At 34.9% G+C, this 16079-nt stretch overlaps 3 protein-coding genes across 4 annotated transcripts; 2 read left to right on the top strand and 1 right to left on the bottom strand.

Annotated features, from left to right (window-relative positions):
* Positions 1-736: 736 nt before the first annotated feature.
* LOC113846654 (glycine-rich RNA-binding protein 3, mitochondrial-like) lies at positions 737-4427 on the bottom strand. Its single transcript, XM_027475146.1, has 5 exons — positions 4338-4427; positions 3662-3824; positions 3496-3564; positions 3241-3347; positions 737-2199 (listed from the first exon to the last, which is right to left on the bottom strand). The coding sequence occupies exons 2-5, from the start codon at positions 3813-3815 to the stop codon at positions 1546-1548; spliced, it is 984 nt and encodes a 327-aa protein (XP_027330947.1). The 5' UTR covers positions 3816-3824; positions 4338-4427; the 3' UTR covers positions 737-1545.
* A 192-nt stretch (positions 4428-4619) lies between these two features.
* On the top strand, positions 4620-5924 carry LOC113847661 (presenilin-like protein At2g29900). The gene is made up of 2 exons (XM_027476892.1): positions 4620-5437; positions 5486-5924. The coding sequence occupies exons 1-2, from the start codon at positions 4620-4622 to the stop codon at positions 5922-5924; spliced, it is 1257 nt and encodes a 418-aa protein (XP_027332693.1).
* Positions 5925-12933: 7009 nt separating this feature from the next.
* On the top strand, positions 12934-16011 carry LOC113847937 (replication protein A 70 kDa DNA-binding subunit B). 2 transcript variants are annotated; one of them, XM_027477272.1, is made up of 13 exons: positions 12934-13218; positions 13323-13469; positions 13554-13612; positions 13658-13751; positions 13834-14011; positions 14127-14397; positions 14488-14590; positions 14677-14801; positions 14890-14968; positions 15053-15197; positions 15365-15525; positions 15605-15725; positions 15811-16011. In XM_027477272.1, exons 1-13 carry the CDS (start codon positions 13088-13090, stop codon positions 16009-16011), a joined length of 1815 nt encoding a protein of 604 aa, XP_027333073.1. In that variant the 5' UTR covers positions 12934-13087. The 2 variants fall into 2 exon arrangements, with proteins under 2 accessions (XP_027333073.1, XP_027333072.1); XM_027477271.1 differs by having other exon boundaries at positions 13554-13751.
* Positions 16012-16079: the final 68 nt, after the last annotated feature.

Genomic DNA, 16079 nt, shown 5'->3' with positions numbered 1-16079 from the left:
ATTATACAATCGTCTAAAAGGATTATGACCGTGCGTTCTAATACACATATTTATAGAGAAAGTGAGGAGCAGACTTAACCCTCTTATGAGAAGTTACAATGGTTGGTGTTATAGCATTCACAGAGGAGTTGTAATGGTTCCACTCATCATGAATTCAATATAAGTTATACTATTTAAGTACACTTTACATGTTTTAATATATACCAATCACAAAATCACGTCTTCTTTCCCGAGATAGATAAAAATCAATCTAATAAATACATATATAAGACTTTATTATCGTAGTTTTCTCCACCCCTGTTGAAGAAAAATGAAATTTTCAACATTACAAATAACATTCTCCTACTCTTTTAAAAATCTTTAAGCTTTTGCCTTAAGATGCCGCAATCCTTTTATTATTGAAAATATAATAGTATTTAAAAAACTTTGAAACCTTTGAGAATAGCCACAATGCACGTGCCACACATCTCTCAGCTTCAAATAAAATTACAAAGAATAAAATCAAAATAAAATAAAATTATATAGAACTAAACCTAAATTTACAAAATTATAAAGATAAAAAATCAAATCTTTAACTGTTGAAATTAAAACCAAAATAAAAATAAATTATTCGGACCAAAATATATTCAAACCATTAGCTCGCAGGTTTAGTTGCTTGTGCCCCCATCTAATATCTAAAACTTTAGCACTACGGTTGGTTCAAGGAAAAATCCAACATTGTCTCAGATTACCGGTGCAAGTGTGACAACTCGTCAACTTTATTTAGGTGTTTACGGTTTTAAGCTATAACTAAATATCTAATGTTTTTCCTTCTATAACAATTCCTCCACCCTTTGAAGGATAGAACATAAGAGTTTACGTACAACATATTTTAGCTTCCTAATGGAACCAGAGGGTTAAGAGTTTGACCAGCTATGAGTTCCGTCTCTGTTGATAGCCATCGAAAGCAGCCTCCAGCATTTAACAATCAAGGAAAGGCAATGGAACCTTCAATCACTTACCTCGGATTCAATTCTTACGAGGGAGACATCAATGTAATTAAAGAAAAACCGAATCGACTCAAGTACAAGGAGAAACAAATAAAACCTACGGCGTATTAGCAAAATTAACATCAGCCCCCAAAAAAATCAGGCGGGGAAGGGTAGGAATTATTCAAATGACAGCTCTAAAGAAATATCAGTCCCGAGCTAAATTGCTTAAAATGAATAACTATTCATAAAATTCCCACATCAGTCTACGATTATTGCTGCAAATAGCAACAATTCACTGATTTACATACATGTATAAAGAACTCGATTCGGTCATGCTAAATACCCTTAAAGTAAGCAACAAAAATGAGATGCCCGACTCTTTATGTTATGGATATTGGATAGAAGGGAAGAATGACGCTTTAAATGGACCTATATTACTTTCTTCCCAGCCATGCATGATGATCAAGATAAACATGCTTGAAATGTTTCATCAAATTCAAGTCCATAGAGATTTAGGAAGAGGTAGGGTACAGAACACAAGTGCAGGAAGAAAACTCAGAACTACAAGCTTCCATCAAGCCCTTTTGGCAAAATTATCAGTATCATCATCGTCATCCTTGTAATTTCCTTCCAATGAGTCCCCCAAATCCCCATCTCTATTGCTACTTTCTTTGCTATCCAACCCTCCACTTCCATCATATCCACCAGTAAAGCTTGTGCCAGTACTGCCATCCACGGCACTTCCATCATATCCACTACTTGTAAAACCATGGCTACCACCACCAGACGCAGCATAATTATCACTGTCAGCAAAACCACCAGAGCTTTCAAGATTGCCTACACCTCCAGCATCCCCAAAATTTCCACTGTTACCACCATATCCTCCACTACTTCCACCAGTGTAAGTGTTTCCACTTGTAAGGTTACCATCATTCCCATAATTCATTCCACTCCCGCTGTCCCCATAACTGCCACCTGAAGCATATCCACCACCACCATAACCTCCAGCAACATTTCCGCCATAGCCACCACCACCATAACTCCCAGCAGCATTTCCACCATAGCCACCACCACCATACGGAGAGCCACCATAAGAACCAGCATAGCCAGTGCCAGCTCCAGCACCATATGGTGAGTTACCATAAGAACCACCAAAACCGCCTCCACCACCAAATCCACGAGTTCTCTCATTTGCGTAATTTACCCTAACTCGGCGCCCATGAAGGTCCTGAGAATGATACACAATGAAATAATAAAGCACCAGTTAATAAGTAATATATTACAGCCAATCATAAAATTTACAAAAGTTAAATATACAAAAAGGTTACTGAAGGACCAGAAAATTTATAACTACAGGAAAGGACTACATTTACTTACATCACAGATAAGTTACTGGAAATTTACCACAACAAAATACAACTAAATAGACATGTCCTAAGTGTCTGGCACTTAATGGGATACCCCAAAAATCTTTTACTTCCCTGTGCCCATCAAGTGAAGGAAAACTAATAAGCAATAACACCCAGGATAATGATTCTCATTTCTCACTATGGATTATCTAATGATTAAGTAAAATGTTTGTGAGTAACTTGAAAATAATAAAGGGTGATAATATTAACATTACTTTTGTCAGAACCCATACCTAACAGCGAAGGTAGTAAGAAAGGGGAGCTGAAGTGGGCAAAATGAAATGATTCAAGACAATAGTGACAGCCAATCAAAATCCTGACAGATATCATCCAAAATGTATATAAATATATCTGCTGCTAAAATAAGGATATCCATCTTCAGTTTGTTAACTAATAAGCAACATCAATTTTGAAAACAAAGAAGTTAAACAGAGGTCCCCATCACCTGATGTAACCATGAATAGGATGGCCTGACTAGGTCAAACCAATTAAGCCCACTAAATCATAGGGCATGAGCTCTAAATTTTAGATTCCAAAATTAATTCTTAAGTTTTGAGCCCAACCCATCTGAGCTTGGACTTTTATTTATGGGTCTCATAAAAAGCAGGTTTTTTGCCCAACTCATCAAAAACCAAATCCTAAATTGGGTTAGGTAGTCTATTGTCACATTACACCAAATCACTGCCGCCACAATTGCTGCTTAAAAGCTTGCTAATTACAAAGGATGACTTATTAGCATTGGACAGACTATGCATTCCCACAAATTGGGTGGGTTACATATATAGCTCCAGCACATGATCATTTTGCAGCAGCCATTACAACCAATGCTATTCACATGATTATAATACTAAGAAGATTACCTGACCGTCTAAGGCCTGAATGGCACTTGATGCCTCCTCAACTGAACTGTATGTAATAAAGCCAAATCCTCTGGATCTACCAGTTTCACGATCCATAATTATCCTAGCTACAACAAGCATGACATTAAAGAGAAAAATAGTTGAGTTGAACATTAAATTAACATAAAAGATGTCAACAGAATTCCATCAGCTCTCCTCAACAGCAAAGAAAACTGTTACAGGTGACAAAAGGAAGATGAGAACCCAGCTATTTACCATCAACAACTTCACCATATTTTGAAAAAGCTTCCCTCAAGCTTTGCTCATCAGTAGAAAATGAAACACCTGTAACAAATAAGTGTTAGACACACATAACTCATTATTATCAACCAAGTAAAATAAACATAAAATGCATCCAACTAATGGGGTAGTTCAAACGCACCTCCTATAAACAGCTTTGAGCTTGGAGCAGAAGACATGCTGCGTATGGCCAGAAAAACAGAAGGCGTTGCACGCAATTCTGAACTAATCTGTGAATTAATCTGCCTGTTCGCTGCATGTCTTAATAGATTCCCAATTCTACCAAAGAAAGCCATTGCTGTAACCTGATGGAGGCAATAAACGTTAATGACTCCGGACAGCACATTACTCAAAAAACATTTTCAAAAACTAATTAATACTCCAAACAGCAAAAAAAAAAAAAAAGAAGAAGAAGAAAGAACCCGATCGTATACACAAACCTAAAGGAAAAGAGTGAAGCTTACAATCATTTACTTATTTTAGTTCCAAACAAGAACATTAATTCTAAAGGCAGCTAAATCACAAACTTCACCGAGCGGTAAAATAAACTAATTTCAAAACAAACTCAAATCTCAACTCTCGATTTCAAGGAAGATCTGACGATCCCCGAAGAAGGCAAGATCGTCGATCGAAAGCGGAAAAGAAAAGGAAATCACATATCATACCATGCCAGGAAGCAATATATTGTTCCACACAAAAAATGAAACAAACAAATCGAATCGGAAGGAATAAAAGAAGAAGAAACAGTGAAATCAAACAAAATCGAAGAGAAGCGTGGAAAAAAATGAAGTAGAAGATCTCACAATGGCGAATATTACCTGAGTTCACTTCTGAGCCAGCGTCGAGTCCTAAAACCCTAAGGAAGATATCTATATTTTTTCGGGAGAGGAATGGGTTTATGTAGGTGTAAATTAACAGGCCTACGTGGACAGCTTAACAAAGTATAATTTTCTCTCTCTTTCTTTTTTTTTCTCTTCCGATTTGGGCTCAAACCCATTTTTTATGCTTAGGCCCGGCCCATGAGAGGAGAAACACCCATAATTCACGCCAATTTCGATCTCTGAGTGTGGCTTGTTCTGTTTCTCAATTTGGATTCGGCAATGGCAGAATCACGAACTCGAAGACCCCGTTCAAGCATTCTCGATTCTTTGGGGGAAGAAATCGTCAGAATCATCGCACCCGTTTCGATATGCATGTTCTTGGTGGTAATCTTGGTAACAATCCTAAACAACAACTCTTCCTTCGAAGCAACAGTGAGCAGCATAGCCACCATAGCATACACCGAGACAACCTCGGACTCAACCTGGGACAAATTCGTAGGTTCCCTTTTGAACTCCTTGGCCTTCGTAGTGTTTGTCACCTTCGCAACCTTCATCTTGGTCGTCTTCTTCTACTTCGGATGCACCAGGTTTTTGAGATTCTACATGGGTTTATCTGCTTTCGTTGTGTTGGGATTCCTCGGCGGTGAAGTATCCTTGTCCTTGATAGAACATTATAGTACTCCCGTTGATTGCATAACGTTTTCCCTTGTGTTGTTTAATTTTGCTGTTGTGGGAATTTTGGCCGTGTTTATGTCAAAAATGGCGATTTTTGTTACGCAAGGGTATTTGGTTATTATTGGAATGTTGGTTGCGTATTGTTTTACTATGTTACCTGAGTGGACCACGTGGGCCATGCTTATTTCTATGGCATTGTATGACCTTGCTGCTGTTTTGTTGCCTGTTGGGCCTCTAAGGCTTTTGGTAGAGCTTGCAATTTCAAGGGATGAAGAAATTCCTGCTTTGGTTTATGAGGCTAGGCCGGTGAATCATGACAATTTGGAACCAAGGGATAGGGATACTGCGGCTCAGAGGAGGGTGTGGAGAGACCCAGCAGAAAGGAGGGTTCAGCCTACAGTTATCCAACCTGATCCCCGTTTGTATCCATATTTAATTGTGAATCCTGATGCTGCTTGTGATACTCGTAGGTTGAGAAACTTGGTAATGGCAGAAGACGTACTGCTACGGGTTCCAGAAGAACCTTATTCGGAGCTTTATAGACCCTTGATTGATCATGGAATGAATGTCCAGCTGGGAAGGGCAGAGGATAGTACGTCAAATGAAAGTTTGATGCTTGAAGGAATTGGATTGGGTTCAACTGGTGCAATCAAGTTAGGGCTGGGAGATTTTATCTTCTATAGTGTTTTGGTTGGCAGGGCAGCGATGTATGATTTTATGACGGTGTATGCATGTTATCTGGCTATCATTGCCGGTCTGGGCGTAACTTTGATGCTTTTGGCTTTTTATCAGAAAGCTTTGCCTGCTCTTCCTGTGTCAATAGCACTGGGTGTATTGTTTTATTTCTTGACCAGGCTCTTACTTGAAGTATTTGTTGTACAATGTTCCTTGAATCTCCTGATGTTCTAGGGGTTAGAAATTTTATTATTGCTTGGGTTTGGTATTTGTCTACAAAACATAATATATGATCACGTTATTTATAAATCTTGGCTTAATGCCCCATCTTTAGTTGTACTTTTTTTAAGAGCTTTATCTTTTCTTTCTATTTTATAGTACTTCACATTTGATTCCTTCTTTTTTGGTTCTAAGGCGGTTCTATTGAACGTAAGGAGTAGGGAAATGGAGATGTGGGGTGTCAAATCGCCACCACATAACCATAGTCCTGGGTAAAGACCAAGCGAGATACCAGTTGACTTTAATTCCTTTTATTGAACTGTTTGTTCAGTGACTCTTTTGTGGTTGGTGACATGAAAACACCAAGCTTACTGCAAATTTAGGATCTGTGACCACAACACTCCTCTCCTGTTTTTTCAAAGTAGAAGGGGTGCCAAAAGATCCTAAATAGGCTTTAGCTATTCAAATCAATTTAATGTAGCAAATCTTCAGAGAAATGTCACTGCTTGACCTGACAATGAAACATAACTATGAATAAACGAGTCAAGCCAAAAGTTTAATTACATCTCAGCTGGCTTGTTTACACCTCCAAATAATCAATAATTTTCAAAGTCTTTCGACTTATGACAAGGCAAGATGTAATTGCCATTTTTGGAGTGAATTTCACAAGTCACAATACCAAATGAAATCTAATTCTCCTTAAAGGATAAGGGGAATTTGCATATAGACAAAATTACACTACTCCAGTGAGATCATTCATGGACAAACTTTACAAATGTAGTGTTATTTGGATTTTATCAATAGCTTTTAACTGTTCAACTGACACAGTGGGGCCAGAGTCCTATGTCATGGAATAATTTGCCTCCCACTTTGTCTTAAGCAAATTTAAGCTACCTCCCTGATTCTTTGACGCTGTTTTCTATTCTTTCATTAACTTTAGACATAGTAGAGTGGATCTCAAGATCCTAGAGAGCTTTTTCCAAATCAATAATCATGTTTTTATTGGTCGATAGTGTAGTTAAAATAGGGTGAGTAGCAGTAACTACATGTTGCTCTCCATCCTAAATTGTGATAACAAATTTATTTTCCTCTATATATGGCAAAGATGAAAGAGTTGGGAGAACATATTAGAATGCACCTTCTTCAATGGAATAAAACCCAAACTGGTTGCTTTTCAATAGTAGATGATTGCGTACAAAGAACTTTTGGGTTCAATTTGAGTTCAACAAATAACCTGCTTAAATTTCACACAAGGATTCAGTTTGGGTAAGATTTTACAAAAGAACTCTTAGAAAAATAAAATAAAATAAAAACATAAGTTAAATTGAAAAATAAATAAATAAAAGCTAATTTTTACTTGTAAAAAGTTACACGTATTTCCTTTCTGCCCACCACCACTTCTACAAATGTGGATTTTGGAAATGCTAGCATGCATTCTTGATCCTCGGCAAGATTTTAGCTACTAATGAAATCTATTCTCCATGACTGGATCTAATACTCAATTTTGTTGAAAGCTCATCTATTGCAAGTTTAAGGACATTTTCGTAGGTCACTTGATTGCTAGAGGAACATGAAACTGTAAGGAGATACCATCCAAGATCTGTCTTACATGAGGAAAGTGATTCATGCTGTGAGGTAAATCGAGCAAAGTTCATTAATCTTGGGAATTGTGAGATTGTCATGAACGTTGTTACTGAGTAATTTGTGTTAACACTAGCATTAAAGAATACCATAATTTAAAATAAAAACCTTCAATTGTTTGGCTGGAGGCTTACAAGACATGTTGATTATTACTATATTTGGTGACCATTAAGTATAATAAAATTTAGGAATTTATTAATCTAAACTTTTAAGAGTTAAGTTTAAGCAACCATGAATAGAAGTTTTTTTTTTTATGAAAATTTTATATATTTATCATATTAAAATTATAAATGCATAATAAAATGTTTTTTTTAACTGTTTATGAATGTTTAATTCAGTTCTCTTTAGAGTTGGCATTACCAAAACCCTAAAAATTATGGATGAGGGTAAAAATGAACTTTTATTACACATGCATGTATGCTTAACTTCTCCGGTGATCAAATATTTTAACGAAATGAAAAATCATTTTCAACCTATTAGAATATAATGTTCACGACCCAAGCTACAAGCCGGCAACGTAAAGAACGTGTTGGACAAGACAGCCATAAAAACAAGGGCATAAATAGAATAAACAAAGAAATACATACAATTTCATTTTTGGGTAAAGAATGTATAAATTAAAGAAGATGTAGGACTCACGTATATTTCTTTCACTTTAATTTTTTTGTTATTCAAACAACTAAAAAAATTATTTTACTTTTGATTTTCTATAAAATTAAACAGTGCAGGTTTTTCATTAATATGTCACAATCATACAAATATTGTTTTCAATGATGTTCCTTGTGGTAAAGAAAGTTTGCCATAACATCATCACAAAAATGGCATCTATATCTACAAATGTTACAAACTTGCTTACAAAGAACTTTATTAGGCTATTATATCCTACTATTCATCACCATTTTTTTCTCTTGTTTTATACCCAATCTTTCTTTTTAATTACTTGAATTAAAAATTAAAACTAGAAATATTATCAATTGTTTATGCATCAATTTTTTATAAAAACATCACACCATATAAGATAAAAAATTATATATAATATTTTTTTATTAAAAATTATAACATTTAATAGTATTAATACATTAATTTGTATTAATATATATCTTGTCATATATAACTCTTTTATCTTAATATAGATTTAGTATTATTTTAAAAATTGTATATTTAATTATGATACTAATATTTTGTGTTCAAATACAATAAAAATAAATAAATTAATTAGAAAGTTAATAATTTCTATATATCAGTTAAAATTGAAAAAAAAAAAAGAATGAGTTCATTGTATGTTACACGTAATATTTTGGTACCCTTGTTATATCTATCCAAAAAATTTGGAATGATAAGAAATACAAGCTTATTAAAACAAGATGATTGCTAACTAGATTTATTTTTTATCTCGTGTTCCAGAGGATCGTACATGAAAACCATGCATGCATAATACAGCACAAGATGACAATGGTTAATAGTTGGCACAATGACATCTTGGCGCGTATTACAACCGAAGTTCGTTAATTGTTTACTTTAGGAATATGTGAGAATGCAACCCCTAAACTTGTGCAACACCATATGTATTATTTAACATTTTTGCTTGCTTGTTCCATTTCAGCATTTTCATTATTTCTTTCTCTCTTTTTCTCTCCATTTGTCATGTTTTTCAATATATCTTCCCCAATTTTTCTTGACATATTTCATCTTTGTTAGTTCGGGGAGGAAATGGGACTGCTGATTCATTTGCCATATCTGACTTAGTTGATTTCAGTAGGGGCTTGGTCGGCAGTCTCTTTGGATCTTCCCGGCACATTGATTTTTTATGTAATGTTCTCATTTTCTCTGCATATTTTGAATTTAATTTTTAGGAATCTAGTTTCGTCTCTAATTTTTCTTTTTGCATGAAGATGGGTTTTGTTTGCTTTGCCATGATGTCTCTAGAATTTCAATCATTGTCTGATATTTGTTTGCCTAAATGGTATATTATGATGCAAAGATTTCCAGTTTGTTTTTATTGTTTCCTTCCTCTTGGATGTTTTATTGGCCAAATACCAGAGATGCATAGATTGATCAATTGAAAACTATATTTTGTTGACATTGAATTTTGTGCTCGACTTTATTTATTTATGTTTGTAGTTTTCTCTAGTGTTTTTGTTGGCTGAATAAAATTTTACCCCTTCATTTTTCTTGGCTCTATCAAGCTAACGATATGTTCTCTCACCTTAGTTGACTCATTTTATGTTCATCTTTATTTTAACCAACACCTAAAGCCTACAAAACTAAAGAGAGTTCAACAAGTTAGTTAATTTGAAGCAAATCCTATCTTCTTTAGTTTTTTTTACATAAAAAACACTCTGTGTTGATTATGATGTGAGTTTTTATTTTATAACTTTACAGCTTAGTAAATTTTCCGTCAGAACCTTTGGACCTTGTATCATTTGACGTTGGTGGCTGATGGAAACTGGGGGTGACAGATCTAGTGCTAGCGTCGGAACTGGTTTTGCAACAAATACAGGTGAAGATACATTGCATCAAACATCTCCATTAACAGAACAAATACATGGAAGCACAAAAAATAACCATTTGGATGCTCATCCTTCTACATTGAGCAATAATTCTACATCATCATCCCAAAACCCCTTCTTAGAGATGAATGATGCAACAGGCAAAGGTAATGGATGTAATAATGGTAATTCAAACACAAACCTAGTTGGCTCTCAAAGTGGTACACAACATTTTTCAACTGAAGATATATTAGGCCTTTATTCATCATTTACACCGTCTACATATGAATCATCATCAGGAAATCCATTCCATGAGCCAACAAACACAAATGGTGCATTGGAATCATCGCAAAACCAATCATCTGCAATTGATACTGTTCCCATAAATGCTGAATCACATGATCCCTTTCAAGGCATGGTTAACAGTAACATGGGGACACCAGTTTCCCCAGCTTCTGAATCTTCAAGCCAAGAGCAAATCCATGATGTGATAGCTACTCGTGATTCAACTAGTGAAACTCGCACAAACGAAGGATTAGAAATACAAAATCCTCCAGTGCAGGTTATGGAGCGACCAAATGAATCAAATGCATCTTCTCAATATACTTTTCCATCACATGTCTTTTCTAGAAACAGCACAAATGCCCCAGTGGAATGGAGCACTGCTTCTAATGAGTCCTTGTTCAGCATTTACATGGGAAATATGAGCTTCTCAAATGATCTAGCTTGCTTTAAATCCTGTGAGTTGGATAAGCCTGGTGATGTATGCATCCATGACCAACCAAATGCTTCACCAAGTAACCAGCCACCTACCCCTGTCAACAAATTCAATGATATTAGCCAAAGAACTGCTGAACTACATGAAGAAAGTTCTAAAGTAACCGAAGCAAAAGCTGCTGAGACAATGAGAGAAGTTATAATGGAAAGTAGCCTAACCACAGAAAGCGCTGGTAACAGAGATGATAAAGATCCCAATTCTCATTGCCAATCAGAGGGGAGCTCCAATTCCTATGCATTTCAATCGTAAGCTTTTATTATTGACTATTCTGTTATAAGAAAATGCTATCAAGATCCCTTAGAGCACTGGTTGAAGAATAAAAAGTAAATTTATTTTGTTGAAAAACGTAAAAATCACTCACATTTTTTTTAATGCATTCCAACTTATTTTTTTTTAACAAAAATGTATTATTTTATTGATTCTTTAACCATTGTCCTAGTTAACAAGACCCTTTATATTATATTATATGTAGAAATGCTGCTGCTCAATTTAATATCCATGTTAATACATGAATAATCATTTGAGAAATAAATCTTCTAATCAGTGTACTTTATGTAAAGAGATGATGGTGCATGCTTCTTGATAATGATGGAATTTGAATTGATATTACATTGGTTCATTTTTTTACGATGTGAAGATCGAAAGGCCGAGATAAAAGTATTTCATCCAAGAGTGTGAGAGAGAAGCAAGATCAAGAGAAGCAAACAAAGGAAACAGAAACAACAAAGGCAGATGATCAGACCCCACAGTCAGCAACAAATGCACCTCCTAACAAATGGTTGGGTTGCTTCGCATGTTGTCCATTCTGTAATTAGGGGATAGTAGAAGATCATCACTTCAGAGTCTCTTGTCTTATGCCAAAATCATTAACTATCTTTATGGTCTTATTAAGCTAGTGTTATGCATCATCTGCATAGCAAAATAACTTTAGTCAGTTAGTTTTAATTCTAATTTTATTTGTGCTATGTACCTTCTAGTTGGGAAATCAGGGAAATTTCTGATTGGCGTTGTATGATAGATTGTAGTTTAATTGTGCTATTAACAGATTAACAACGAAATGGCAAAGGTATTTTTCCTGAAATTCCATAACTGTAGTGCGCATCAAGAATTAGCTGTGCTGTGTAGAAGCACTTAATGCTCCTCAATCTGCGAGGTTTCAGAGTAAATTATACTTAAATTTCCTACAATTTGATTCAAACATTTTATTCGTGTTATGAATTTGACATTCTATCATCTTATTACTGACTTAATATTTTTTTAATCTGTTTCGGATAAATTATGCTCCTCATCTTATGTTATTTCGCTCAAATAGGCATTATAATTCAATTTTTTTTTCTTTGTAGTAATTTTTTTAAATAAAGTATTATATATTGACAATGGTTATTATTTTGTTAAAATAACTAATATTTTTTTAATGGCATTTACTGTAATACTTGTAAAATTAAGAGAGCATTATACATTTTTTTTATTTTGACAGTTGTGATTCTTCTTTTAATGTTTTAAAGATTAAAAAATATTTTTATGTTTTTTAAATAAATTATTAAATTTGCTTTCTATTCACATAAAATTTAAAAAAAATTATTGCACGTATGAAAAAGTAAAAAATATTCTTTTAATTTACAAGATATCATAATTTTTTTTTAACCATATATAAATTTTAAAAAAGTATTATTTTAAAAATTGTAAATTAATATCACACTTTGTTTTATAATTTATATTATTAAAACATATTATTTGTATTATGTATTTTATTTTTTCAAGTAACATTTAGACTTTTATTATTACAATAATTATCTTTACATTAATATTTAATTTCCAATCTTTAATTTTTTTAAGGAAAGAAGAATCATGCTAAAAAATTATAAATTTCTGTATTATTAAGTACTTAAAAATTTTTAATTAGACTTTTACAACTTCAGTTTTTATAGAATATCACATATATTTTATATTTTTAATAAGTATTTAACAAAATATTATTAAACATCACTAGTAAATAACTGTTTTTCTTAAAAAATAAAAATATCATTAGACAAATAGTCAATTTGATTGAAAACGCGGAACATATGGCGCCAGTGGGTTAGTGAAAAAACAAAGCGCGAAGCCCACAAAAGAATTCAAAACGCCGCCAACAACGCATCACTTCAAAGCCAATTCCCGCCCATTCCACAACTCTTACAATACAAAAACCACTCTCTCACTCACTCTCCTTCTCCACATTCTCTTCTTCCATTCTTCAAATTTTCCCTAACACTATATTCTTCCAAATTCCAATGGCGGCGAAATCAGTAACCCCAGAAGCCATCTCAACGCTTCTCGCTAACCCTTCCCCTGATTCTTCATCGGATCTTCCCTACATCGTCGTCCAAGTTCTCGATCTCAAGCAGAGCGGCAACAGATACATGTACGTTTTCTCTTACCAACGCCTCTCCTTAGGGTTTCCTATTATGATTCCAGATCTGTATCTGCACGTTTTATTAATATGTATTTTTTGATTTGATAACATAGGTTCACTGCTAGTGATGGAAAAATGAAGCTGAGGGCGATTCTTCCTTCAAATCATTACTCCGAGGTGCTGTCGGGGAATATTCAGAACCTTGGTCTTATTCGCATTATTGATTACACTCTCAATGATATTCCCAATAAGTCTGAGAAGTAAGCCCTAATTTCTCTGTACTCACCGTTTCATATATATCTGTTTCCGTAGCCGATTCGTGATTTTTGTTCTTGGTGTTGTAGATATCTCATTGTTTCGAAATGTGAACCGGTTTCTCCCGCGCTTCAAATGGAGATAAAGAGTGAGGAATCTGAACTTCTTTTGAAGCCTAAGGAAGAGAGTGGAGTCAAGAGTGAAGGTTCTGTTGGGATTCTTTTGAAACCGAAGCAGGAAGTGGTGGCAAAATCTGCTGCTCAGATTGTGCATGAACAGCATGGAAAGTGAGTGGTACAATTTTTATTTTGTTTCAATGTGTATTGAAATTTTTAGGGGTTTTAAAAAGGTTGTATTTTTTCTTTTCAGTTCGGCTCCTGCTGCACGAATGGCCATGACGCGTAGGGTACGTCCTCTTGTTTCGTTGAATCCTTATCAGGGTAATTGGACAATAAAGGTTAGTGTTACGAGCAAAGGGAACATGCGTACATATAGGAATGCCAGAGGGGAAGGTTGTGTCTTCAATGTGGAATTGACGGATGAAGATGTAAGAATCATTGCCTATTTGATTATTATCTTACATGTTTGCATTTAAATGTTGTCTTGTTCTTCAAGTGTAGAAGGTAATTTTGTTTTTATTTTGTTAAATGAAATATTATCAGGGTACTCAGATTCAAGCAACAATGTTTAATGATGCTGCGAGGAAATTTTTTGACAAATTTGTTCTGGGAAAAGTTTATTATATTTCAAAGGGAACTTTAAAAGTAGCTAACAAGCAGTTCAAGACTGTGCAAAATGATTATGAAATGACCCTGAATGAGAATTCTGAGGTGGAAGAGGTGGATGGTGAGGCAAGTTTTGTTCCAGAAACAAAATTCAAATTCGTCCCGATTGATCAGCTGGGTCCTCATGTCAATAAGACTGACCTCGTTGGTGAGTGATGAGTAATGTCTAGAACATGTTAATCTCCGTGTATTATTATTTTGCTGCTCTTTTATTGAATATTGTTGTTATGAATCTCAGATGTAGTTGGAGTTGTTAAGAATGTATCTTCAACAATGAGCATTCGAAGGAAGAGTGACAATGAGGGTATTCCAAAGCGTGACATCACTATTGCTGATGAAACGTGAGTGCTTGCTTCTACTCACCTACAGTGTTAGCATTGGTTCCTTTTTATTATTGTGGAACTTCATACCTTACTTTTTATTTCAGGAAGAAGACAGTAGTTGTTTCCTTGTGGAATGAACTAGCTACTAACATAGGACAAGAGTTACTGGATATTGCTGATAAGTCTCCTGTTGTTGCAATCAAATCTCTCAAGGTTGGGGACTTCCAAGGTATGCTATGGTGTATGCTTTTGATAGTTATTTCACGACAAGGGTGCAAGAGGCTAATGTATTTATTGTTCTTGAATCTTTGTTTCAGGCGTTTCTTTGTCAACCATAAGCAAAAGTGCGGTTCTGATAAATCCAGACATACCTGAAGCAAAGAAACTCAGAAGCTGGTATGTTATTGTTCGCTTGTCAGTTGTTGCCTCTCTGGTTGTGATATTTTTATGACCATATTTATATTCTTATCTGGGCCACAGGTATGATTTTGAAGGAAAGGATGCTTCCATGGACTCTGTAGGCTCTGGTTCAAGTCCAATATCTAACAATGGAATTAGATCAGTGTACTCTGATCGTGTGTCTCTCTCTCACATAATCTCAACCCCAATGTTGGGGGATGGCAAGGTATTGATTTCAAAATAGTGCAGTTCCTTATGTAATAATACCGCACATTGTTTTGGGTTGGGTGCTAACTTTCCTGTATTGGAAACTGTTATTGAAGCTCTTGCAATTTCTAATTTATTGGCATCTGAATCACTAGTCTAACTTGTCTCTTTTGTTGCTTTGTATAGCCTGCGTTTTTCAGCATTAGAGGATATATAAACTTCATCAAGGCTGATCAGGCAATGTGGTATCGTGCCTGTAAGACATGCAATAAAAAAGTTACTGAAAGCATTGGTTCTGGATACTGGTGCGAAGGTTGTCAGAAAAACGATGAACAGTGCAGTTTAAGGTAATGCAGTGATCATATTTAGTTTTGAAATTTTCTAGATAATCTCCGTGTTTATAATTTTTCACTTTGTTCCTTTCAGGTATATTATGGTTGCCAAAGTTGCTGATGCAACTGGTGAGGCTTTTATCTCCGTCTTTAATGAGGAAGCTGAGAAGATCGTTGGATGCTCTGCTGATGATCTAGATAACTTACGATCACAAGTAACACCAGTTACCCTGTGTCTTAATTCTTGGAGCACAATGATAAAATATTATTTTAATATTAAAATTCTTTTATTTATTTCAGGAAGGAGAAGATAATCCATATCAGCTGAAATTGAAGCAAGCTACATGGGTTCCGCATCTTTTCCGGGTCAGTGTTACTCAAAATGAGTATAATAACGAGAAGAGGCAACGGATAACAGCCCGGGCAGTTGTTCCTGTTGACTTCGCTGCTGAGTCAAGAGTTCTCCTGGAAGAAATATCAAAGATGAGAGCTTCTCAGTAGGACAGATCTGCTGACTTACAGCTTCTTGATCTTTTGGTTAACGATATTTGAGTAATGTTAATGCTTGT

The sequence above is a fragment of the Abrus precatorius genome, unplaced genomic scaffold (genome assembly GCF_003935025.1).
Source record: "Abrus precatorius isolate BTA unplaced genomic scaffold, Abrus_2018 Scaffold8, whole genome shotgun sequence".
Taxonomy (NCBI): domain Eukaryota; kingdom Viridiplantae; phylum Streptophyta; class Magnoliopsida; order Fabales; family Fabaceae; genus Abrus; species Abrus precatorius.
This window is presented reverse-complemented; position numbering and strand designations above follow the sequence as displayed.